Source organism: Rutidosis leptorrhynchoides, chromosome 3 (genome assembly GCF_046630445.1).
Source record: "Rutidosis leptorrhynchoides isolate AG116_Rl617_1_P2 chromosome 3, CSIRO_AGI_Rlap_v1, whole genome shotgun sequence".
Taxonomy (NCBI): Eukaryota; Viridiplantae; Streptophyta; class Magnoliopsida; order Asterales; family Asteraceae; genus Rutidosis; species Rutidosis leptorrhynchoides.
The window spans coordinates 443,792,554-443,820,392 of record NC_092335.1 but is presented as its reverse complement, the minus strand read 5'-3'; the positions used below and the strand labels follow the sequence as shown (position 1 = coordinate 443,820,392).

At 34.9% G+C, this 27,839-nt stretch overlaps 1 protein-coding gene across 4 annotated transcripts; it reads right to left on the bottom strand.

Moving 5' to 3' along the window:
- Positions 1-88: 88 nt before the first annotated feature.
- Positions 89-7,582, bottom strand: LOC139897936 (uncharacterized). 4 transcript variants are annotated; one of them, XM_071880652.1, is made up of 13 exons: positions 7,445-7,582; positions 6,948-7,048; positions 6,365-6,839; positions 5,833-6,224; positions 4,517-4,744; positions 3,945-4,419; positions 3,076-3,434; positions 2,426-2,489; positions 1,896-2,308; positions 1,502-1,702; positions 804-1,016; positions 596-707; positions 89-448 (listed from the first exon to the last, which is right to left on the bottom strand). In XM_071880652.1, exons 2-11 carry the CDS (start codon positions 7,041-7,043, stop codon positions 1,014-1,016), a joined length of 2,706 nt encoding a protein of 901 aa, XP_071736753.1. In that variant the 5' UTR covers positions 7,044-7,048; positions 7,445-7,582; the 3' UTR covers positions 89-448; positions 596-707; positions 804-1,013. The 4 variants fall into 4 exon arrangements, with proteins under 4 accessions (XP_071736753.1, XP_071736754.1, XP_071736752.1 ...); XM_071880653.1 differs by having other exon boundaries at positions 596-702; XM_071880651.1 differs by lacking the exons at positions 89-448; positions 596-707; positions 804-1,016 and having other exon boundaries at positions 1,279-1,702.
- Positions 7,583-27,839: the final 20,257 nt, after the last annotated feature.

Genomic DNA, 27,839 nt, shown 5'->3' with positions numbered 1-27,839 from the left:
TCATTAACGATTAACATGAGCGGTAAAAAATGTTCTATGATTTACATATCTATATATCATTCTCTATCTACTTTTGAAGACTACAAAATAGACGGTGCGCGTAAGAAAAAAGAGAGGTATGTCAACGGTATTACAGGTACTTCCCATAACATACTTGAAAAACTAATTAATCATCGATGTTGTTTGTCACAAAAATATCACTTTCAATGAATATGTTGGCGGATCTAGTTGAGTTAGGAACCATCTATATTTTCATGATTTTAGTGGAAGCCAATGGTGGAAGAAATATAGAAAGAGAATCTGGAAATGCTGAAATGGAATCAAAACACAAAAGAAGATATAAACCAAAGTAGTACTGCAGCCTCTAATGTATTGGAGTCAAAATCATCACATCTAAGTCATGATGTCGAAATGGCAAGATCAAACAATGTTTGAAAAAGGGGTGTACCTACAATTTCAATTTTCAAGATTATCATAACATGCATAACTTGTGAGTTTTACAATAATGATTACTCCGAAAAAGTAAGGAATCCCATTTCAAGTTTTCATCAAAAGAAAAAAGCCAAACGTCAAAACTCAAAAGCAATTTGCTTACCTACTAAAATTGCATGTCAGTACAGGATCTGGACGTACATGAATCCCAACCAAAACAATGCAGCTCTTAGTTTAGAGAGAAATGTTGACATCATCGCTTACCTCATCCTGATCTACATTCAACACGAGAGAAAGATAAATCAAACACAAAGTAACACTAGTGAACACATATAATCTCTAAATAGAGGTGGCAAAATGAACACACTAACCTTTAAATCTTTGATATAATGCATTCATATCTTCATTTAACCATGGTGTTTCTAGAAATTGTTCCACATAATCATTTAAATTGATTGCCACCATTCTAAATTGATGAAGACGGCAATACTCTTTTACAAACTCAACGTTCCTGGTTTTATCATGTTTAACTGTTGACTCAATCGCAACATTCATTTGACTTTCTACTACAAATCTTCTTCCTACTGTCACAATTAAAGATTAGTTGCGAGTATAACCTAAATCCTGCAGCTCAAAGTTTATAATATCATATAATAACATATATTTATAATTTTATAATACTACAATATAAAGAAATATTTATATTCATATCAAATGGGTCAAACAGGATGTAAGTCACATAAAGTGATTAGAATTCATCCTTACAACCCATTAAGAGATTTTTATATAAAAAAAATTGTAACTAGAAAATAGTTATGCAAACTGTAATGTAACTTGGTCTATAGATAATAAATTAATCTAGAAAACAGATAATAAAAGGGTAGTATCAAGTTTACAACTTAAAAAAAGGGTAGTATCTATATCTTTGATAACACATTTTTGCGCCGAATCCATTAATTCTTGAGGATACTTAGAACACATAAAATTAACCCCTTTGATTAAAAATTAGTAACATTACCTGATGATTTAGTAAAAATAAATCGGTAACAATAATCTTATTTAACTATACCCGTTCAGTGAAAAACTCGGATGGGCCATTGACAACAAGCTTTTTTTCACTTTCATCACACGTATCAATTCTTTTATCAAACTCCACATCACTATAAACATAATTGACTTCGTCTTCTCTATATGTTGAGTCGAAAACAATATTTGTATGATGAGCATAATCTTTCACTGTTAAAGATTCGTCATGAGCATAATCTCTGTCCTGCATGTTAATTAAAACATAACATAAAGCCTAAAGTGTAATGAATATACCATGCTTACAACCTCAATTAACAATATTTAAATAAATAAAATCTAACTAGAATATAGTTATACAGTTTGTAATCTTACTTAATATATTGATAATTTATTAATCTGGAACACTGAAAAAAAAAGAGGGTAGTGAGACAGCTTACCAAAAATCGTTTCTTTAATATCTCTCTTTGAGGCATATTTAAGACTGCTTCTCGATTTGGTTGAAAATGCCTATATTCATCTGCATGGTGTTCAACTGTATCAAGACCATTGCCATTATTTGTTCCCATTATATCAACATGAGGAGGACTAAATGTTCCAAAAGAAGAAGGCATCATCAAATTCTGTTTTGTTTGAAAAACAAAATCTTCTACTATATCTTCTCTAACAGACTCACATTCAACAGAATCAACCATGTTTCGAAAGTCAAATCGATATACTTGGTCGATACTTCTCTTCGGTGTGCGTGAATCAAATGCAAACGATGTGCTCGAAGATGCATTTTCTTCAATGTCCGTTCTCTTCGACTTGTTTGCACTGTCTTTATTGTTGATATGCTGCACCACAAATGTTTCTGGAACAAAAATACAAAAGTCAAACAAATGGTAAAAAAAAAAGCAGCATCTAATAATCATTTATTAAAATTATATTTATGATATTATTAACCAGATGTTCTGTATAATGACTACACCTTCTCTATCTTTTTCAGTTTCTCCTTCCTCTGATAAAAATTGGTCATGATCAAAATCATTGTCCTGCATAATGAGTATAACAATACATCACATGATACAACATTCTTTAATTCAAATCATGCAACCTAAATTACAAAATTAACGTATCATTTGGCCAGTAGAACAAGGTTTATCTTTACCGAACTTGTGATTCTAACAAGTCACCTAAAGTGTAATAAATTTCATAAAACCTCCAAGAACACTTAATTCAGAAAAACATGCAATACTATAATAGTATAGTTTTTGAACCATATTTGACATAATAAGTCAATAACCATTAATGAAACTATAAATATAAACTAGAAAAGGGTAGTGGGTCAACTCGGCCCAGCTTTTTCAATCTTGAACCATAGATTTTGCAATCTCTATAATTAGGGGTGTGCATGGTACATAACCGGACCAAATTAGATAGGGTCGGTTCTGTCCCGAGTCCTAATTTGTAGCAGAAAGTTGAACCGATAACCGGACAATATATTTTTGGTTCGGTTCGGCCCGGTTATTTTTGGTGTTGTTTTCGGGTTCGGTACGGCCCAGTCCAAACCGAGGACCGAAAATGATAAAATGTGGACTGAGGACCGGGGCAAAATAGCTAAAATTTTAGAGATCTTACCAAAAAGTGTTTCATCGAAATCTGCCCGTGGGACTTATCCAAGACTACGTCTCGATATGGTTTAAAGGGTCCCGCAGATGTGGATGCATCAGCATATGGTATATTTTTATCTTGACCATTGATATCAGGACACATAAGCATATCCTTCACATGACTAGCAACAGAAACATCCTTCACAAGATTTGTAACCGTCATATCATTATACCCATATTTAGATAAATCGAGTTCTTGCAACAAGTTTCTAAGAGCAAATGGATCAATGTCATCACTAGCTCCTTTTAACTTGTTTCCATTAAACGCGTACACTGGGCACTCGTTGGGGCTCGGAAATGCAATTTCTTCACCGCTAATTTTTTCTCCTGTGAATGATTTCAAACAAACATACAAAAATGGCGAGTAAGTAGGCAAAAATAATATAACAACCCTACTTAATTCACAAGTGTTGCCAGTGTTGCAGATCTCGTTTTTTCTCGCCGAGATCCGCGTGTTTCTTGCCGAGATCGCATGTTTCTCGGTTCAACACTACGATTTCTCGGATTTTCTCGCTCATCTCGCAGAGATCTCGGTGAAATCTTGTAGAATCTCGCTCGTTTAGGTTTAAAATTATTTTAAACTTTTGGGATATATATATATATAAATATATATATATATATATATATATATATATATATATATATATATATATATATATATATATATATTAAAAAATAAAAGGTCAACGTAAGTCAACGTCCGAGATCTCCGAGATGGCGAGATCGCACCAAAATGTCCAAACGAGATCTGCTCGAGTTCCGAGTTCTCCAACCTTAGTGTTGTATAAACTTCTTGCCATAAACAAAAAGACACAACAACATGCATTTTAATTCTACCTGAATTTCGAAACTTCTGGCGCATATTGTATAGAGTTCTGAGGTTAGACACATTATTTGGATTCAACTTCTTCAAAATCATTAGAATTACTTGCGGTTTTACATTCTTTTTTGTCAAATCGAGCACCAAACGAGTTTCGTTATCCAACAATCGCATTGCATACGGATGACCCTTCATGTGTACTGCAGGTTCATGATTATGTTCTTCACATATCACCTTTAATGTCCAAAATTTAGAACACTTAGAATTATTTCCAACCAATTTAAACGGGCAATTAGTCTTTTTGGTCAACTTAGAATGCCTATGGGAGCTTTGACTTTTGTATATACCGCAACGATCACACATCAGCGTAACTTTACACGTCACCCCTCCACTAGAATTGTGAGTGCTGGATCTTTTAGTGATGATAATGTAACCAAGAGAACGGCCCACATTTTGCACCCAATCCGTTAATTCTTGACGAGAGTTGAATACCTAAGATTGACTTCCTTTCGTTAAAAAATGATAGCATAACATGATGATTTAGCAAAATAAATCGGTAATAATAAGTTTAATTAATAATTAACTATACCCTATCTGTAGAAAACTCGGATGTGCCATTAACAACAGACTTTCTTTCATTTTCATCACGCGTATCAAGTTTTGTATCAACCGCCACATCATTATCACTATAAACATTATTAACGCCGTCTTCTCCATAATCAACAGAAGTATCTGTATGATGTTCTACTACACTGTCGATTTCTTTTTCCGATCCTCTTTCCTCGGTTGAAAATTGTTCATGAGCATAATCACTGTCCTACATAGTGATTAAAACAGAGTATCACATAATAGAACATGATTCAATTAAAATCAAGTTACTTATTTTACAAAACTAGCATATCTTTTGGCTAGTAGAACAAGGTTTATGTTTACCAAACTTTTGATTCTAACAAATTTTTATCTTGCATTTGTCTAATATTACAAAAATAGCAATATAACATGTCAAATGGGTCAAACGGGTTGTAAGTCACCTAGAGTGTAATAAATTTCTTAAAACCTCCAAGAACGCACTAGCTACACTTTGGGGGCTTAACTTTGAAAAGAAAAAGACCCACCAAGAAAGCTTCATTCACAATAACTTGCAATATTATTATAAATGGTTTTTCAACCATATTTGATACAAAAAGTCAATAACCAATCATTAAACTATATATATAAACTTAGATGAGGGTAATGGGTCAACTCGGTCCGGCTTGTTTTCATATGATACAAAAAGTCAATAACCAATCATAAAACTATATATATAAACCTAGATGAGGGTAATTGGTCAACTCGGTCCGACTTGTTTTCATATGTTACATAACCATATAATTTTGCCATCTCTACAAGTAAGCATGTCATAGAATTTCATCGTAATAGTCAGCACTGTTGTTAAAAAAACCCGATTATTCGCGATTACTCCCGATTAATCCCCTACTACTCCTTTTAAAGAACAAACAGATCCGAATTTCAAAATCTGTTTCATTAATCGGTCAACGCCTACTGATAGGTCAAAATTGGATTTGTTGGTCAAAGTCAGTCAAATTTGGTTAAAGTCAAAATCGGTAAAACGTATTAAACTAGAATTCAAGAGTTTTTTAACAAATGAACTATTATGTTTTGTGTTTTAGATAATTATGTTAAACTTTAGGTTTATGTTGATGGTTTTTTTTTGTATTTGAACATATAATAACAAAATTTTTAATTGATTGTATAAAAGGTCCAATCCGATTAATCCCCAATTAATCTCCAATTTTTCGTTTACTCCCTCCAAAGTTCCGACCGATTACTCACCGAACAACAGTACAGATGGAAAATGTACACCAGATGTACATCGTATATGACTATAAAATTTGGAGATCTTACCAAAAATTGTTTCAGTGAAAACTCCCCTTGAGACTTATCTAAGACTATGTCTCGATATGGTTTAAAGGGTCCCGCAGATGTGGATGCATCAACATCTGGTATATTCGGTATATTGATGTATTGACCAATGCCATCATGACACATAAGCACCTCCTTCACACAACTTGCAACGGAAACATCCTTCACAAGATTTGCAACGTAAAGATCCTTCACAAGATTTGTCACCGTCATATCATACCCGTATTTAGATAAATCAATGTCTTGCAACAAGTTTCTGAGAGCAAATGGATCTATATCATCACCATCTCCTTTTGACTTGTTTCCATTAAACGCGTACACTGGGCACTCGGTCGGGCTCGGAGATGTCATTTCTTCACCGCTAATTTGCTCTCCTGTGAATGTTTTCAAACAAACATACAAAAATGGCAAATAAGTACGCAAAATTAACATAACAACCCTACTTAAGTCATTAGTGTTGCATAGACTTCTTGCCACTCAAAAAATGACACTACAACGTGCATTTGAATTCTACCTGCATTTCGGAACTTTTGGCGCATATTGTATAGTAATCTGGGAGTAGACATGTTATTTGGATTCAACTTTTTCAGTATCATTAGAATTACTTGTGGTTTTACATTCTTTTTTGTCAAATCGAGCACCAAACGAGTTTCATTATCAGACAATCGCTTTGAAGACGGATGACCCTTGATGATGTGTTCATCTGCAGGTTCATGATTATGTTTTTCACATATCACCCTTAATGTCCAAGCATCATAATCCCGGGAATATGTTCCTACCAATTCAAACGGACAATTGGTCTTTTTGGTGGCCCTACTACGTCTACTGGAGGCTTTATTTTCGTATATACCACCACGATCACACTCCAATGTAACTTTATACATGAACCCCCCACTACGAGAATTGGATCTTTTAGTGGTGATAAAGAACCCAAGAGAACGTCCCACACTTTGCACCCAAGCCATTAGATCTTGACGGGACTTGAACACCTAAAATTATAAACTTTCTTTCATTAAAAACATGTAGCATTAAATATGATTGGATGATTAAGCAAGATTAAATGTTGTAGATACTAGTACTAATCTTAAATATTATACCTTATCCGTGCAAAATAGTGATTTGTGATTGCGACCTGGATTTGTTTCATTTACACCACCTTGGATCGAATTGTTTGCGTAAGAACAAGTAGCCATTTTCTCTAATGCACAACAACAAAAAAACAGTTTGAATTAAGCAATATCAGACAATTGAGTGGGTGTTGGGATTGCATATCTATGGTGCTTATAACTTAAGAAATTAAAACTCAAAAGCCTAAATGGACTTTAAAGTATTCATTAAAATTTCAAATTAAATTAAAATAGCATAATAAATGTGGTTATTTCAAATATCAAACGCACTGCAGTCCCAAACACCAAATGATTGAAAATAACTTATATCAACCCTAAAATATGTTAGCTTCGGCTTTAATTTTATGTTCATTTTGTGAAAACATAACATCAGCATTAGCTAAGGTTTACCTGGCTAGCCATATCCTCTAAACAGGGGATAAGATTTCAAACCCTAATTAAACAGTTAAAGCAAAATTGAGACTTACATTGTTAGATACAGCTGACAGCAAGTGTTCTGTATATAACGATTACATGTATCTATCTGATTCGGATGAAAATTTGAAATTTGAACGATGATATATAAAATGGAAACATAAGAGAAAATAGGGTTTCATAACAGTAATAAATTGAATTTTCAAGAGACGGTGTGAATTGTAGAGTGTGCCGATTGTCATTTTCAACGAGCTTTTATTTTCCCAAATAAACAAAATTAAATTGATGTAGCTCAGAAAGTATAAGAAAGTAAAATGAAAGTACAACTCAAGGCCAAAAGAAAAAACACAAGGCAAAAAGACTTGTTACTCCCGAATGAGCTTTGAATACGAGCGTTTCAGCCTATTTGTAACACTTCCTAATCACGGTAAACTTCATCACCAGAATATATCATCATTTTCTCATCAGGACTAAACATTCCATCCATAACATATTTTCTCAAATAAATTGAGACACACTATATTAATTAATTATTATGTTACAAATATTAGAACCAAATGTACAAGTCATGTTGCCCTTTTTTCCAATTACTTCAGTACTGTCTGCTTGAAAAACACAAATTGAGAAACACGAAACAGAGGGTGCAAGGCCAGATCGGAAGCAGGGCGGTGGGGTGACGGGTTGGTGCCATCGGCGCCCTAGAGGCTGGTGGCTTGGGCAGTGTGCAGCATGTCACTGTTGGGAGCACTTTTTTTTCGAAAAGCAAGCAAATTATATAAATTATAAAATAAACAAACTAGCAAGAAGCTAGCAATACACAAGACCACACACAAACACCTTTACAACCAAAAACTCGAATGAACCTAAGTACACGAGAAAACAATCTAAGAAACTCTCAAACCCATAGCACAACTAACAAAGATCCAAACGGAAACCATACACGAAAATCTCAAAACATACACGACCTCGAAACGTTAAAACGCCATGATTAATCTATAAATCTACGTTTCCGAGCCCGAGGATGAGTACGATGAGCAACATGAGCATCAATCAACTTCATCATCGTCCTCCGAATCTTTCATCACATCATCGATAATATACCTTTCATACCGTCGACGTTTATCCCGACATTTACTACGCTTCAAATTTTTTCTTCCCCACATATATTTAATGAAATGACTTTTAATTAATGGTTAAATTTTTCTCTCTTTGCAACGAAAATGAGCTACCGCATTAGATGGTGAACTTTTTTCCGAATTACCCACGATATTAGTGGATTTAACACTGGCTCATACTCATTTGGGTGTCTGATAGCCCCACACGAAAGCCCAATTGAAGGCCCATTTGATTGACAAAATTCAGGAGGCTTTGTAATTCCAAATGGGGGATTTTTACCTTTTATTGCAATTGAGTCTTCAAACTCATTATTCAAAGGATCCGTTGAATATTTAATTATCACGCCTAAGCAATTGATATCCTTGTCACACCCCCTAAATAGGACCAGGGGTTACTGTCACTAACCAATACCATAACACAAATGTATAAGTGAGAACGACTCTAAATGAGACGTTTTTATTAAAAACCATAAGTAATATAGCAGCGGAATTAAATAGTTGTTACATTAAAAATTCAAAATGTAAATAACAATTGTTTACATGCAATAATGTAAATGATAAATGCAGACTCCAAATAGCAGCATTCAATCGCACCAAGTGGCAAAGCTAGTCATCACCTGAGACAAAACATGCTTAAAAGTGTCAACCAAAAAGGCTGGTGAATTGATAAGTTTAACGATAATAACCAAGGTTTTTAGACCACAAGATTTAGTTATAAGGATTTGATATAAACATATCAGTTCGAAAGTAGTGTTGTAGTGTATGATATCGAGAATAAACAAATTTACCCTATAACACTTTATTCGTTCGTATCGTTAAATCATTATTATGTATCCATTGACCAACAGTCACCTTGACAAAGACGTTACTCTCAATATGCCTGCTCACAATAATTAAGTTTGCTTATACATAGCAACTAACGATATCATGGCAGGGATTTAGTGTGACGCCCCGTACTAAATCATCATGTACGGACCATCAACAACAGGATCATTACAAGGTTAAGTACTATATGCGTTTTCAAAACAGAGTTTACATTCATAAATAAAAGTGACGTCATAACATACGTCAATTGTTTTACAAATCAAAAGTATGCTTCGCTAAGTAGAAGCATTAAATAAGTGTACGTGACCATAATGGTCGTTACATAACATAAGTTCATAAGTAAAAAGTTTGAATGCAACATAAGTAGTCATGCGATAACAACTCTAGGCAGCGGGTTCTACAGCACGACTAGTAAGATAGCGGAAGCGACTTCAAGCACCTGAGAAAATACATGCTTAAAAAGGTCAACACAAAGGTTGGTGAGCTATAGTTTAAGTATAACAGTAACGTAAGTAGGCCACGAGATTTCAGTGCTACAACGAGCGTTTCAAAAGTATGTAAAAGTATATGCTTAACCGTGGGCACCCGGTAACTAACTTAACGTTTAATGTACCCCCTTAAAGTGCACTTGGCAAGTGCGTATAACCTCGAAGTATTAAACACTCGTTAAATGCTAGCGCTACTAGCCCGAGTGGGGATGTCAAACCCTATGGATCCATATCTAAGATTCGCGTTCACGGTTCAAAAACCAATGATTAAACGTTACCGAGCTAAAGGGAATGTTTCTGCCGTTATATAACCCACACATATATAAAGTTTAAGTACTCGTGCCTAGTATGTAAAACATAAAATCCGCATGTATTCTCAGTTCCCAAAACAAGTTAAAGTAAAAAGGGAATGCTATAACTCACAATGATTAGTAGTAATGGTAAGGTAGTAGTCGGAAAGTGGTGTGCAAGTAACGGTCCAAACGTCCTCAACCTAAGTCAAATAGCACTAAGTCAATAAGTCGTCTCAAAAGGTTTACAAGTACGTAATTAAGGTCATAAGGGTCATCATCAATCATCATTAAACAAAAGGTAACAAGTAAGACTCGTTTATGAAAGTCGTTTAAAACAAAGGCTGACTTCGGTCAGTCACCACGGCCTCTACCCTTACTGAATTAAGGTGAGACCAGTGGTCATGGCTCCGTCTATGAGTCCCTTAAGTGTGGTAAAATTTACAGAAGCAAACTCGTCTTGGTTTGACCGTGGTGACGGTCTAAGTGCGAGTAGGTCAGAAATTTCTGCACAACGTTAAAGGACATGGTAACGATCGGAGGGCCATAAATCCTAAACCGTAACTCGGATTAAGACGAGTCCTATATGAAAAGTTATCTACTCGAAAAGTTCTATCTAAAAATCAAGGTTAGAACAGCCCAGGTCTGTTGGTCTGTTCCAGAAGCAGTAGGTCAGAAACTTTTGGACAGAAACAGTGGGTTTTAGGTGAGTTCCGGTGTCTTGGTGCTTGATGCTCATCATGGTTCTCATCCTTGATGCGTATAGCTTCAAGTGTACAACTCGTTGATGTGTTAACATCATTTTGACCAAGGTTTGTCCATCATAACTCAAGTGCAAGTGTTGTAAGTGTTTGATGAACCAAGGTTCCATGTAAGTTTATGAACAAGTTCATGAACACTAAGAAAGATCACAACCAAGTGTTGGATCCATGATACTTGCACCAAAGTGTAAGCTCTTGTTGGTTTCATGTCCTTGTTCAAATGTGTAGTAAGCAACTAATCAATAAGAAATAAAGTAAATGAATGATAAACCTAAACCAACCATGAAGGTGGTATTCTAGTAACATACAACAAACAAGAACACAAGTAACAATCATAAAGATTATAAACTTTAAATCTTTGAAACAAAATATGTAGAACATAACTAGAGAGATTATGTTCTTGATGTTCTTGTTAAATACAAGATATAAATGAAGAATCAAAACTAAGAAGTTTGATCTTGTAACATGAAAGTAAGTAAGTAAACAACTTAGTAACTTACAAGTAATTAACTTTAAACAAGAACAAGTAACAAAAGTTTTAACAACAAGATTGATGATGACTATGTGATGTTTAAATTCAGTTTTTACCAACAAAGAAAAGAAGAAAAGAAGTTGTTACTTACAAGAAAGAAAGAAGAACTTGAGAGAAAAAGAGAGAAGAAAATTGCAAGTAATGTGTGTGTGTGTTTTGAGAGAGTAATCTAGAGAATGAAGTAATGAGATTTGAAAAACAAAACACCCTAATATGGCTCTATGGATTCGGCATTCTGCAGCAACAAAAGAGGGAGAGATTTGTTTTATGGTTACATGCATGTTAAAGTCACAAAAGTTGGATAATAGAAGGGTTTACATGGGAAGGGTGCAAGTAACAAGATTCCATACAACTAACTAACTAGTTAACCTTCCAACTAACACTTACAAGGGTCATGTGGGCTAGTTAACTCATAAATAGAAGTAGGGTGGGCTTACACTAGTCCATTAACTAATAAAGCCCAAGTTGCAAGTAGTTTAACAATTAATCCACTAAAAGTCCAAGTTAAGCCCAAGTAACTAACTAATTGCTTTAGTTAATTAAAATGATTAATAAAATTAATCATGAATGTAAATAATACTTGAAAATATTATTCGTGCAAGTTCCGGGTGTCACAAAGACGTTTCGGGCATTTAAAGTTCAAGTACGGGCAATCAAAGCAACATGCAAATGTAATAACATACATTCGTTTAATCAAGCGTATTAATAATAATAATTATTAATAAATAACGTTGGAAAAACCAGGGTCGTTACATTACCCACCTGTTAAAGAAAATTTCGTCCCGAAATTTAAGCTGAAGTAGATGGAGGAGTCGGGAAAAGATGAGGATATTTTCGCATCATTTGATCCTCTCGTTCCCAAGTAAACTCGGGTCCTCGTTTGGCATTCCATCGTACTCGTACAATCGGAATCTTGTTGCGTTTCAAAGTTTTGATCTCACGATCCATAATCTCAACAGGTTCCTCCACAAAGTGGAGTTTGTCATCTATAGTAAGTTCTTCCAAAGGTATGATGAGTTCGGGTGCAGCAAGACACTTCTTCAAGTTTGACACATGGAAGGTAGGATGAACTGAGCTCAATTGTGCTGGTAGATCCAAACGGTATGCAACTGGTCCAACACGTTCCAAGATCTCGAATGGACCAATGTATCGTGGGTTCAACTTTCCACGTTTTCCAAAACGGATCACACCTTTCCAAGGTGCAACCTTCAACATTACACGATCACCAACATTAAATTCAAAGTCTTTCCGTTTAAGATCGGCATAGCTCTTTTGGCGATCACGGGCAGTCTTAAGTCTAGCTTGAATCTGAGCAATCTTCTCCGTCGTTTCGTGGACTACCTCGGGTCCGGTGATTTGCTTTTCGCCTACTTCGGCCCAACAAATAGGAGATCGGCACTTACGACCATACAATGCTTCAAAAGGTGCAGCGTTAATGCTTGAGTGATAACTGTTATTGTACGAGAATTCGGCGAGTGGCAAATGCCTTTCCCAGGCCTTTCCAAAATCAATGACACATGCACGCAGCATGTCCTCCAAGGTCTGAATCGTTCGTTCACTTTGCCCGTCAGTCTGAGGATGATAAGCAGTACTCATGTCAAGACGAGTTCCCATGGCTTCTTGCAAAGAACGCCAAAATCTGGAAGCAAAACGGGGATCGCGATCGGAGATGATTGATAAAGGTACACCATGACGAGATACAACCTCTTTGATGTACAGCTGAGCAAGTCTTTCCATTGTATCAGTTTCCTTCATCGCTAGGAAGTGTGCAGATTTGGTGAGGCGGTCAACAATAACCCAAATAGTATCGTATCCGCCCACCGTCTTCGGCAGCTTAGTAATGAAATCCATTGTGATCCTTTCCCACTTCCATTGTGGGATTTCCGGCTGTTGAAGTAACCCAGAAGGTCTCTGATGTTCGGCTTTAACCTTCGAGCAAGTCAAACACTTACCAACATAAGTCGCAACGTCCTTCTTAAGATTCGGCCACCAATACTGTTCTTTAAGGTCGTGGTACATCTTACCTGCACCGGGGTGAATCGAATATCTCGATTTGTGTGCTTCATCAAGTATCAGGCTTCGTAGATCTCCATAGTAAGGTACCCAAATTCTTCCGGCATAACATCGAAGTCCAGACTCTCTAACCTCGAATCGAGAGACAAGTATGTTCAAATGCTCGTGAGATATGTTCTCCTCCTTGAGAGCCTCAACTTGGGCTACTCTGATCTGGTTGTTGAGGTTCGAATGGATGGTGATGTTCAGAGCCCTAACACGGAGAGGTGTCGTCCTCTCCTTTCGGCTTAAAGCGTCAGCTACAACATTGGCCTTGCCAGGGTGATAACGGAGTTCACAATCGTAGTCGTTGAGCGTCTCGATCCATCGACGCTGTCTCATATTCAATTGCTTCTGATCGAAGATGTGCTGGAGACTCTTGTGATCGGTGAAGATAGTGCTCTTAGTTCCATACAAATAATGTCTCCACAATTTGAGTGCAAAGACAACGGCTCCAAGTTCAAGATCATGTGTAGTGTAGTTCCGCTCGTGAATCTTCAATTGACGGGAGGCATAGGCAATAACCTTTGATCGTTGCATCAATACACAACCAAAACCACTCTTCGATGCATCGCAATAAACAACAAAGTCGTCACTGCCTTCAGGAAGTGATAGGATAGGTGCGGAGGTTAACTTCTTCTTCAAAATTTGGAATGCTGATTCGTGTGTGGGTTCCCAAATGAACTTCTTGCCCTTGTGAGTCAGTGCGGTCAAAGGACGCGCAATCAGAGAAAATCCTTCGATAAACCTTCGATAATAACCGGCGAGACCTAGAAATTGGCGAATATGCGTTGGAGTAGTGGGGGTCTCCCACTTGCTGATGGCTTCAATCTTGGCGGGATCAACTTTGATACCCTGGTCGCTCACAACATGACCCAAAAACTGTACTTCCTTCAACCAAAATTCACACTTGGAGAATTTGGCGTAAAGTTGCTCTTGTCTTAAGAGTTCAAGCACTAGTCGAAGGTGTTGCTCATGTTCTTCTTCGCTCTTAGAGTAGATGAGGATATCATCTATGAAGACGATAACAAACTTATCCAAGTAAGGCTTGCAGACACGATTCATGAGATCCATGAACACGGCAGGTGCATTTGTCAAACCGAATGGCATCACGAGGAACTCATAATGACCATAACGGGTCCTGAATGCAGTTTTCATCACGTCACTTTCCTTCACCCTCAGCTGGTGATATCCGGATCGCAAATCGATCTTTGAATAAACGCTCGATCCTTGTAGTTGATCAAAAAGATCATCAATTCGTGGAAGAGGATATCGATTCTTGATAGTCAATTTGTTGAGTTCACGGTAGTCGATACACATACGGAAGGATCCATCCTTCTTCTTTACAAACAACACAGGTGCGCCCCAAGGCGAGAAGCTTGGTTGGATAAACCCTCGATCTAATAGCTCTTGTAGTTGACTCTGTAATTCTTGCATCTCGGAAGGTGCGAGTCTATAAGGTGCGCGAGCTACAGGTGCAGCTCCTGGCACTAAGTCAATCTGAAACTCTACTGCTCTCTGCGGTGGTAATCCAGGCAGTTCTTCGGGAAAGACGTCGGAAAACTCGTTCACAATACGCACATCGTTCACATTCTTCACCTCAGTTTCTACTGCTTTCACATGTGCTAGGACAGCAAAGCGTCCCTTCTTCATAATCTTTTGCGCTTTCACGCAACTAATGAGGTTCAACTTCGAGGTACATCTCTCTCCATAGATAACCAGTGGTTCGCCATCTCCTTGAGGTATGCGAAGTGCTTTATCTCCACAGATAACATCGGCCTTTATCTTGCTCAACCAATCCATACCGACGATCGCGTCAAAACTTCCCAGTTTGATAGGTATCAAATCAATTTCGAAATCTGCACCAGCTATGTTGATAATAGCTCCACGACTAATATGGTCAACCTTTTCAATTTTTCCATTGGCGACCTCGACAAGCATACTTTCCTTCAAAGGAACTAACGACCAATCTAACTTATCACAAAAATGTCTACACACATAGCTCCTATCGGCACCAGTATCAAATAGGACAGAAGCTAAAAGATTGTTGATCTTGAATATACCTGTCACCAAGTCGGGGTTGTCGCGAGCGTCTCTTGCATTAACATTGAAGGCTCTAGCACGTGGTGGTCCGCCATCCTTACGCTTGTTAGGACACTCGTTTCTGAAATGGCCCGTCTTTCCACATTCATAACACTTCTTAGGCCCATTGTTGTTGTGGTTTGGCTTCACATTCAAAGTGGTAACCTTGCAATCCTTGCCAACATGTCCAGATCGTTGGCACTTCTCACAGATAACATTGCAATACCCAGTGTGGTGCTTGTAGCACCTATTGCATTGTGGTAAGGTTCCTTTGTAGTTCGGATTGGTGCGGTTGTTGTTGTTGGGGTTGGTGTTGTTGTTGTGCATGTTGTTGTTTTGCCTGAACCCTTCATGTCGTTTTGCCGGGTTTTGATCATAGTTCCTACCCCTGTTGTTGTTGTGGTTGTTGTCCCATTTCCTCTTTTCACCACTAACAGTTTCAAACTTAGCCTTCTCCGGCTCGTCCAGGATGATTTGATTCAAGAGAGTATGCGCCATGCGCATTGCTTCGGGAACGCTTGGTGGCTTGGATGAGGTAACATTACCCTTGATGGACTTAGGAAGTCCCGAGAAGTATTTCTCCAAACGCTTAAATTCGGGGGTGACCATGGTTGGACACATAAGAGCCAATTCCAAAAACCTACGGTTGTAGCTGTTAAGGTCGTTCCCTACGGTCTTCAATTGCATAAATTCGATTTCCATCTTTTGAATCTCGGTTCTCGGACAGTATTCCTCGATCATAGCACATTTAAATTCTTCCCAAGGCGTAGCATACGCCTCATCAATTCCTTTCGCTTGGGCCATGGTATTCCACCATGTGAGCGCGCCATCAGACAGCGTGCAAGATGCAAATTTCGTTTTGTTAGCCTCAGAACAATTGCTAACCCTGAATACCGATTCCAACTTTTCGAACCATCTGGTGAGACCGACGGGTCCCTCAGTGCCACTGAAGTAGTGTGGCTTGCAGTTTTGAAATTCCTTGTAAGTACACCCATCTCGGACGACAGGTGGATTGACAGGCGGTGGTGGTGGAACTTGGGGTTGTCTTTCAGCTAGTGCAGCAGCGACTCGCTCGTTAATCATCTCCTCGATTTGTGCCGCGGTGGGGATAGATCTCCCGTTGGCCATGATGTTCTATACAAACATTTTGACTCAAGTCAAAATCCATTATGCAAATAATAATAATATAGTATATAACAACCAACATGAAAACAGCACAACACATGTTGATTAAGTAATGCAAGCATATATAAGTACCACAAAACCATGATATGATAACGTAAATAGAACACTTGCGCACAAAGTAACAACACAAATTCCATTCATTAATGATAATAAGTTCATACATTACAATAAGTTCGTACATTACATAAGTGAAATATGAAATTACAAAAGAGATTACAATACAGAATCTAGTACAAAGTCCTACGGCGATGGTGGGTACAAGATGTCCAAAACATGAGTCATCTGCTCCTCGAGCTCAGTAACTCGAGTCTGGAGAATCTCAATCTCCCGCCTCATTTCCTCATTAGAGGAAGGTGATGGGGCAGGTGGTGCTGGCGGTGCAGGTGGAGCCGGTGGTGCTGAAGTGGATGGTCTGGCTCTGGGTGGAGACGGTAATATCAGTGGGTCGGCGGGGTACGGCACCAGCCGTTTACGTGCAGTGATCCTACGACGCCGACCATAAGCGTCAGTGACAGTACGACCAGGAATTATGCCAGCGAAGCGATACCGCTTCTTCGGCGGGGTAGAAGGTGCCTGAATCGGTCGGTCAGCGGGATCCTCCTCATCACTGGAGTCGTCAGATGAGGTGTCGTCTGAAGAAGCATCGGTGGAAGAACCGTCGTCTGAATCATGCGGTGGTGGCGCGGGTGGCTCAACATATCCGAAAGCGGCCAACATCTGTCGGTGTCGGCCTGGCGTAATCACGGCTAAGCGGCCGTCGGCAGTGCGTCGGCAAGGTGTGCGAAAGTGATTACGGAAGGGTCCTTCCCCGAACTCCGCGGGGATATCTATGCCACCAATGCGAGCCAGTTGCCTCAGGGGTCTGGAAGAAGACGCCTGGATAGGCACACTAGAGCTAGCTCCAGAACTAGAGGCGCCGGGGTCGCCAGTGGGTGTCGGGGCCGGAATGTCGGCAGCAGCAGCAGCAGCAACAGGTGCAGCAGTGGGTGGAACAACGGGGCCTGAGCCGCTCGGGATGTCAGTAGGTGGAACGTCCGACATCTGAACAAGGAAAAATAAATTTTCCATGTCAGTATGTCATAAAGCAAGCAAATAATAGGCCAACAGTTTAAATCATGTATAACAATAAGTAGCATGGCAATATCAGTAATCGTACGAAACTAGCATGCAATCGAAAGCAAGTAATAGCATGCAGTAGTGAAATCATGTAGTAGCATACGGCATATAGCAGTAACAGTAAGCAGCAGCATGCAGTAAGTTCAGCGGAAACAAGTAAACTAACAAGTTGTAGATTAGCCCTATTAGTGAATCCTACTCGGGTCGGTCTTAGACTCACTAATGCATCCTAATTCCCTACAACCAATGCTCTGATACCAAATGTGACGCCCCGTACTAAATCATCATGTACGGACCATCAACAACAGGATCATTACAAGGTTAAGTACTATATGCGTTTTCAAAACAGAGTTTACATTCATAAATAAAAGTGACGTCATAACATACGTCAATTGTTTTACAAATCAAAAGTATGCTTCGCTAAGTAGAAGCATTAAATAAGTGTACGTGACCATAATGGTCGTTACATAACATAAGTTCATAAGTAAAAAGTTTGAATGCAACATAAGTAGTCATGCGATAACAACTCTAGGCAGCGGGTTCTACAGCACGACTAGTAAGATAGCGGAAGCGACTTCAAGCACCTGAGAAAATACATGCTTAAAAAGGTCAACACAAAGGTTGGTGAGCTATAGTTTAAGTATAACAGTAACGTAAGTAGGCCACGAGATTTCAGTGCTACAACGAGCGTTTCAAAAGTATGTAAAAGTATATGCTTAACCGTGGGCACCCGGTAACTAACTTAACGTTTAATGTACCCCCTTAAAGTGCACTTGGCAAGTGCGTATAACCTCGAAGTATTAAACACTCGTTAAATGCTAGCGCTACTAGCCCGAGTGGGGATGTCAAACCCTATGGATCCATATCTAAGATTCGCGTTCACGGTTCAAAAACCAATGATTAAACGTTACCGAGCTAAAGGGAATGTTTCTGCCGTTATATAACCCACACATATATAAAGTTTAAGTACTCGTGCCTAGTATGTAAAACATAAAATCCGCATGTATTCTCAGTTCCCAAAACAAGTTAAAGTAAAAAGGGAATGCTATAACTCACAATGATTAGTAGTAATGGTAAGGTAGTAGTCGGAAAGTGGTGTGCAAGTAACGGTCCAAACGTCCTCAACCTAAGTCAAATAGCACTAAGTCAATAAGTCGTCTCAAAAGGTTTACAAGTACGTAATTAAGGTCATAAGGGTCATCATCAATCATCATTAAACAAAAGGTAACAAGTAAGACTCGTTTATGAAAGTCGTTTAAAACAAAGGCTGACTTCGGTCAGTCACCACGGCCTCTACCCTTACTGAATTAAGGTGAGACCAGTGGTCATGGCTCCGTCTATGAGTCCCTTAAGTGTGGTAAAATTTACAGAAGCAAACTCGTCTTGGTTTGACCGTGGTGACGGTCTAAGTGCGAGTAGGTCAGAAATTTCTGCACAACGTTAAAGGACATGGTAACGATCGGAGGGCCATAAATCCTAAACCGTAACTCGGATTAAGACGAGTCCTATATGAAAAGTTATCTACTCGAAAAGTTCTATCTAAAAATCAAGGTTAGAACAGCCCAGGTCTGTTGGTCTGTTCCAGAAGCAGTAGGTCAGAAACTTTTGGACAGAAACAGTGGGTTTTAGGTGAGTTCCGGTGTCTTGGTGCTTGATGCTCATCATGGTTCTCATCCTTGATGCGTATAGCTTCAAGTGTACAACTCGTTGATGTGTTAACATCATTTTGACCAAGGTTTGTCCATCATAACTCAAGTGCAAGTGTTGTAAGTGTTTGATGAACCAAGGTTCCATGTAAGTTTATGAACAAGTTCATGAACACTAAGAAAGATCACAACCAAGTGTTGGATCCATGATACTTGCACCAAAGTGTAAGCTCTTGTTGGTTTCATGTCCTTGTTCAAATGTGTAGTAAGCAACTAATCAATAAGAAATAAAGTAAATGAATGATAAACCTAAACCAACCATGAAGGTGGTATTCTAGTAACATACAACAAACAAGAACACAAGTAACAATCATAAAGATTATAAACTTTAAATCTTTGAAACAAAATATGTAGAACATAACTAGAGAGATTATGTTCTTGATGTTCTTGTTAAATACAAGATATAAATGAAGAATCAAAACTAAGAAGTTTGATCTTGTAACATGAAAGTAAGTAAGTAAACAACTTAGTAACTTACAAGTAATTAACTTTAAACAAGAACAAGTAACAAAAGTTTTAACAACAAGATTGATGATGACTATGTGATGTTTAAATTCAGTTTTTACCAACAAAGAAAAGAAGAAAAGAAGTTGTTACTTACAAGAAAGAAAGAAGAACTTGAGAGAAAAAGAGAGAAGAAAATTGCAAGTAATGTGTGTGTGTGTTTTGAGAGAGTAATCTAGAGAATGAAGTAATGAGATTTGAAAAACAAAACACCCTAATATGGCTCTATGGATTCGGCATTCTGCAGCAACAAAAGAGGGAGAGATTTGTTTTATGGTTACATGCATGTTAAAGTCACAAAAGTTGGATAATAGAAGGGTTTACATGGGAAGGGTGCAAGTAACAAGATTCCATACAACTAACTAACTAGTTAACCTTCCAACTAACACTTACAAGGGTCATGTGGGCTAGTTAACTCATAAATAGAAGTAGGGTGGGCTTACACTAGTCCATTAACTAATAAAGCCCAAGTTGCAAGTAGTTTAACAATTAATCCACTAAAAGTCCAAGTTAAGCCCAAGTAACTAACTAATTGCTTTAGTTAATTAAAATGATTAATAAAATTAATCATGAATGTAAATAATACTTGAAAATATTATTCGTGCAAGTTCCGGGTGTCACAAAGACGTTTCGGGCATTTAAAGTTCAAGTACGGGCAATCAAAGCAACATGCAAATGTAATAACATACATTCGTTTAATCAAGCGTATTAATAATAATAATTATTAATAAATAACGTTGGAAAAACCAGGGTCGTTACATTTAGCATGAAACATAGCATGGTAGCACAATTATAGTTTGAGTACTTGTGTCTAAAGCGTAAAACAATTTAAAACAAGCATGTATCTCACCCCAAAAATTGTAAAACAATTATGAAATAGTAAAAAAAAATGGGGCTATGAAGTTCACCTTAACAGCAAGTGAAGTTATTCCATGAAAGAAGAATGAATGAGAGTAAACGACCGGGATCTCAACCTAGAGATATAAGTTTGGTCATTAGTTTGTTCAATCTGAAAAGTAAGAGTTCATAAGAATCTTATGAGTTATTAAGTTGTCAATCAAGTTTGTGTCCACTATAATCAAGTTTAGATGTTGTACAACCTTGCCCGAACCTCAGTGCTATCAAGTAACTCAAGAGATGACCAGATGCGGGGTCAGGAACTTTCGGCTAGACTTTGTCTACAACCTTTCATTTAATCCAGAACCTTATTCCCATAAGCCTCTGAGACATCATCCACATGATCGTAAGTAACGGTGAAGTTCGTATAAGTCATACGTTTATCGTTATGATTATAGTTTTCACTAGTTGCATGTGTATAAGAATACAACACTTAAATAGATTACTTATACAATAAGTACATATAATATATTATACAAGTTTTAATATAGTTATAATTAATAATGTATTTTTTAGTATTAATCTAATTAAAGTTATTAGTATAACAAAGGTATTCTTAGTTTTATTATATGCTTAATTACTATAGTAAAGTTATTTATCAACATTAAAGTTCAAGTATTATTAGTAATAAATTTTATACTTAGTAATTATATTGGATATTGTTATATAATATATATTTTATTATTCATACATTCTAATTATATATATCATATATATAAACCATTAATCCAAAAAATAATAAATAAATAGCAATTAATTATAATTTAAGTTATAATGACATAATATCAGTATATAATATGTATTAAATATAATTATCATGTTCCTTCATTTATTTATGTAATTATATTATTATATATTTCAATTTTATCCATAACTACTTTAAATCTAGATAAAATTCGAAATTATTTGTAAAATAATAATTTTTATTTTTTACAGATCTAGATAAATATAAAAATCATATAAAAATTTTATATATAGTTTTATCCTCTTATTATATTTAATTTTCAAATTATATCTTACTTAACATATATATCGTATAATAAGTTAAATAAATACATTAAATATACCAAATATTTATATAATTCTGTAAATAGGTTCTAGAACATGTTTAGGTATTTTATTCGTGATATATTATGAATTTGATTATTTTTAATAATTAAATTTGATATATATATATATATATATATATATATATATATAAATATATAACTGTTTCGATTATTAAATAAAGAATAAATATACAAAATAACAAGTAAATTATATTTTTGATTCTAATATTTATTATAGGTTAATAGAAATTTGTAAAAATTATTTTTCCTATTTTTAAGTATTTCTAATAATTTATATATATATATATATATATATATATATATATATATATATATATATATATATATATATATATATATATATATATATATATTAACTGAATAGATAATAAATAAATAATAATTATTCTATTGATCACAAAATTAATTAAAAATATGTAATACCACAAAAAATATAATAATACATATTTTGATCATATTTATCTGTTAAAAATAATTTTATTCAAATTTTATAGATTTATTAGAGTATTAAACAGTTTTCGAATACAAATAAATAGAGAATAAATATGTAGAATAATATATAAATTAAAATTTTGACTTGCATAACTTATATATGATTAATTTAATTTGTAAAAATTATTTTTTACAGTTTTTACTTATCTATAACAATTTATTTTGATTTTCTACATATATATACACTATTCGATACATAAATAAGTAATAATAATTATTTGATTGATCTAATAAATTAATAAAATATATTAACACATTAGATCTATATTATTACGAATTTTTATCAGTTTATAAATAATTATAAAATTCAATTTCGATTTATTATATATTTTATATGTACCGAATATGTATATATACATTAATTTTGCTTGTAATTTATTAATAATAATAAATTTGACCATAAAAATTATGAAAATAATTTTTATATGTAACTTGGTACTTAACACTAGTTATCAAGCATTAATATGATTTATATGTATTAGTTTCAATTTTAAAAACAATAAATAAAATAAAATGTAATTGGCTAATAATTACAAAGAAAAAGCCAAATAAAAAAAACAAAAGAAGAAAAGAAATAGAAAGAAAATTACCTCAAAAACTTTTTTTTAAGTTGAGAGAATTTTCCAAGTTTTTTTAACAAAATTTTATGAAAAAGTGTTGAAGTATTTATAATTGAAAAAGAGTTGGGATTTATCAAATAAAAAAATAAAATAAAGAAGATAATGTCGATTTTAAAAAAAAATGAATGAGTTAATAATGTTTTGGTTTTATCTTGTTTAAGAAAAAAAAAATTAGTCATTTTTTTTATTTAAGTTCATTTTACAAAATTTAAAAAGAATAATTATCCTATTCAAAATATTAGACCGATATATATATATATATATATATATATATATATATATATATATATATAAAGAAGTTTCTAGATTGATTTCATATTTTAATTAATTTGTTTTTCTTTATTTTTAAATTACCAAAAATTAATAATTATTATAAAAAATTTCGGTTTTTTTTATTTACTCAAATAATTTTTATTATTTTAATATATATTTATATTATAGGTTTCATATTTTATATAAGTGACACAAAATAGTTTTATTACAATTTATTAACTAAAATATTATGAATAATATAATATTTAATTAATTAATTCATGTCACATTAATAATTTTCTAAAGTATATTACTTGATTAGTATACACTTTATTTAATTAGATGTGTCAACTGAAAATTAATATTTGGCCAACGTTTGGATTATATCGTATCAATTGTATTTCAAATAACAACCCTAAATATTTAATACACATAACCATTGATATCGCTCCATTTATATATGTTTTATCTCGCGATATCTTCCTCACTTTGTTCAATTTTTGACGATCTTGGAGGCTATTTTGTGTGCTATTGAGCTAAATGGTAATTTAAGGGCTAAGGACTTGATTTGGTGTAAAATTGGCCAAATCTTGGGCAAAATTGGCTAAGGAATTGGAAAGTGCAGAATCAGCTCAAAAAGCGCCGCTCCTCAACTAAGAGATCCGCTCATGTGGAGCAAAAGCGCCGCACCAACTGTAAAAGCGACATTCTTATGCACATATTAGCTCCATTTTTCATCAGTGAGCAAAAGCGTCGTTCCTAATGCAAGAAGTGCCGCTCCTATTCAGCCAAAAGCGCCGCTCCTGCAACAAAAGCGTCGCCCCTGATTTGAGCCAAAAGCGGCGTTCCTGATCAAAAGCGCCGCTCTTCATCAAAGCCAAAAGCGCCGCTCCTAAGTCAAAAGCGGCGCTCATGTCACTGTTTTAGTCCAGATTTTCAGCACTATAAACGGGACGAGATTAGGTCATTTCTCATATGCATCTTTATAGAGCAGCTGTCTTAGGTCCGAATTTCACATACAAAACCATAATTTCATCATCCATTGGTGTTTAAGGGTGGATTGAAGGAAGCTAGCTCAAGATCCATTTTCTTTAGCTTAGATCTTCATCTTGTTTACATTTTGGGTTGTAATCTCCACTTTACTTTACATATTTTGAATCTATTTCTTGTAATAACTTTAAGATGATGATTGTTTATGTTTCTATGCTTATTATTAGTTTGATCTTAGTCATGATTGGCTAAATATCTTGTGTTTGCTTATCTATGGATCTCTAATGCTAGTGTTTGCCCCAAAATCCATTGAATAATGTTGTTTGAATGAATTACATGATCATGTGTTGTTGAGTTAGCTAAATATCCATTGTTATGAGTTTGTTTTAGGCTTGACTTTGATTACATATGTTGAGTAGCTCTCTTAGTGATTTGAGAAGTGAATCAATGTGTTCTTCAACACCTTAGGTGATCTAGACAACTAGCTTAAGAATTGCAAGTGATTGTGTTCTTGATCTAGGTTGGTTTTCAATTGGCCTTTAGTCAACATAGTAGTTGATAATGCTAAAAATGAACATATATTTCATTGCATTATGCTTCAAGAAAGACAAGCTTTTAGTTGCAATTGTTCTATTTACAAGTGATATTCGTTTAAATAATAAAAGTGAAGACAAAAGATAGAATCGACGATTTGAAGACGCAAATGACCAAAAAGCTCAAATGTACAAGATACAATCCAAGTGGTTCAATTTATTGATGAGAAACGTCTAAAAATTACAAGAGTACGAACCGTGAAATGCAAAGTACAATCTAAGCGTACGAAAGGACGTTCAAAAATTCGCCAAGACGTAAACCGAGCATCAACGCGCAAGTCAACGGAGCTAAAATTACAAGTCAACTATGCACATGAATATAATATAATATATATATAATTATATAAAATTATATATATTATATTATATTATTAAAAACCGTCGGCAAACAAGAAGACAAGTGATTGTGAGCTGGATCAGGAGACCATGAGATCGCATGGCCTGGGTGCCTTAAACCCATGCGATCGCATGGCAGTAAAAGGCAGGTCAGGTTCTATAAATTGCAAGTTTTCTGGCCTAATGATACACACCTTCATCATATATCTCTCACTCTCTCATAATATATTTATATTTTAATTTTAATTTTAATTTAAGTTAATAATAATAAGGTTATAGTAGCGAATGTTTTAAGTTTGTAAGTCGAAATTCTGTCCGTGTAACACTACGCGATTAATACTCATTGTAAGTTATGTTCAACCTTTTTAAATTAATGTCTCGTAGCTAAGTTATTATTATGCTCATTTAAGCCGAAGTAATCGTGATGTTAGACTAAATATTAAAGACGGGGTTATTGGGCTTTGGACCATAATTGGGGTTTGGACAAAAGACCGACACTTGTGGAAATTGGACTATGGGCTATTAATGGGCTTTATATTAATTAAATGATATCTCGTTGATTTAATATAGAGATTTATAATTTGACGTATTTATATTTAACCACATACGCTTGACTGGGTACGGTGGGCGGGATATCTATAAATACTGATAATTGTTCATTTGACCGGACACGGGGATGGATTAATAGTCACTGGACTCATTAAAACAGGGGTGGATTACATTCAAGGGTAATTGGCATAATTGTTAACAAAGTATTAAAACCTTGGATTACATGCAGTCGATAACCTGGTGTATTCATTAAACAAAGTATTAAGACCTTGTTACAGTTTAAGTCCCCAATTAGTTGAAATATTTGACTTCGGGTATAAGGTTAATTTGGCGAAGACTTTCGTACTTTATTATTATGACCGATGGACTATTATGGACAAAACCAGATGGACTTATCGAATAATCCAGGACAAAGGACAATTAACCCATGGTAATAAATTAAAATCAACATGTCAAACATCATGATTACAGAAGTTTAAATAAGCATAATTCTCTTATTTTATATCTCATCGCACTTTTATTTATCGTGATTTTATTTATCGTACTTTAAATTATTGCACTTTTAATTATCGTACTTTTATTTTATTGCACTTTTATTTATCGTCATTTACTTTACGCTTTAAATTAAGTTATATTTATTTTTAATATTTTACATTAGGTTTTAATTGTGATTTAAGTCTTTAAATCGACAAACCGGTCATTAAACGGTAAAACCCCCTTTTTATAATAATAATAATACTACTTATATATATATATATATATATATATATATATATATATATATATATATATATATATATATATATATACAAATATAGTTTTTAAAATTATAGCGTTAAACTTAGTTGTATCCCTGTGAAACGAACCGGACTTACTAAAAACTACACTACTCTACGATTAGGTACACTGCCTATAAGTTTTGTAGCAAAGTTTAAGTATATCCCATTCTATAAATAAATAAATAACTTGTGTAAAATTATATCGTATTTAATATTATTTTGTAGTAAAATATAATCTATTTCGTACTACACCTCACACACATCAAGTATTTTTGGCGCCGCTGCCGGAGACCATCAAGCGAAAGCGAAACGCTATAAAAAAAGTAGAAAAGATTGGGTCATGCCTGTTAAAAGCCCAAAACTGACCTGGACCAGCAGGCCATGCGATCGCATGACCCGGAACGCTAAATCTCATGCATTCGCATGAGATAGTCTGACAGATCAATCATCGGACGTAATAAATGCTGAATTAGGGTTTATAATTTAATTATTATTATTAATTAGGGTTTTATTTATTTAATTGGTTTATATTTCTAGTTTTAATTATAATTTGTAATATTAAGTATAATTATTATTATTACTTATATAAATTAATATTTTTATAAACTAATAATATAAAAATAATATTCTTATATAAAATTTTATTTTTATCTTTTTATAATATATATTTTTATAATTTGTATCATTTAGTTCGTTATATAGTTTTAAGCATAGTTTTTGCCGTAGAATTTTTATATTTCTATATTTTTAGGCTTTGCCGTAAAATTCCTTGAGTGCTTTTTCTTTAGATTAAGATTTAGGCGCTTTAGAATTTTGCGACGCCGTTTATATTTTAGTGCCTAATTAAGTTATTGCCGTTTTGGATATAGAATTCCTTTTAAGCTTTAATACCTTTAGACGCAAGTTTTCATTTTTAGTTTTTAGACTTTTAAGTTTCGACGTTTTTCTTTCTTATTTTTATTTTTCGACGTTTTTTGACGCGCACTTTTTCTTTTTCATTTCTACGCTCTAGTTTTTAGGACATAGAATTTTCTTTATTTTCTTTAAAGTTCGACGAAAAATTATTTTAAGCGGTTAAATTAATAGACATCCAAAATTTTCTGGTTCGTAGTAATAGTTGGATTTGTTAGTGGCGAGTTGTGGGCTTCCGATTTAAAGGGTCCTGGCTACCTGCTGCATCTATTGGCTATTCGAAACGTGGGCAAAATCAGAAA

Excerpts from the sequence above, each read along its gene's own strand:
- LOC139897936 (XM_071880651.1), bottom strand. The coding sequence starts at position 7,043 with ATGGCTACTTGTTCTTACGCAAACAATTCGATCCAAGGTGGTGTAAAT. Across the intron at positions 6,840-6,947 it reads CACTATTTTGCACGGATAAG|GTGTTCAAGTCCCGTCAAGA; the intron begins GTATAATATTTA and ends TTATAATTTTAG. Across the intron at positions 4,745-5,832 it reads TTTCACTGAAACAATTTTTG|GACAGTGATTATGCTCATGA; the intron begins GTAAGATCTCCA and ends ATCACTATGTAG.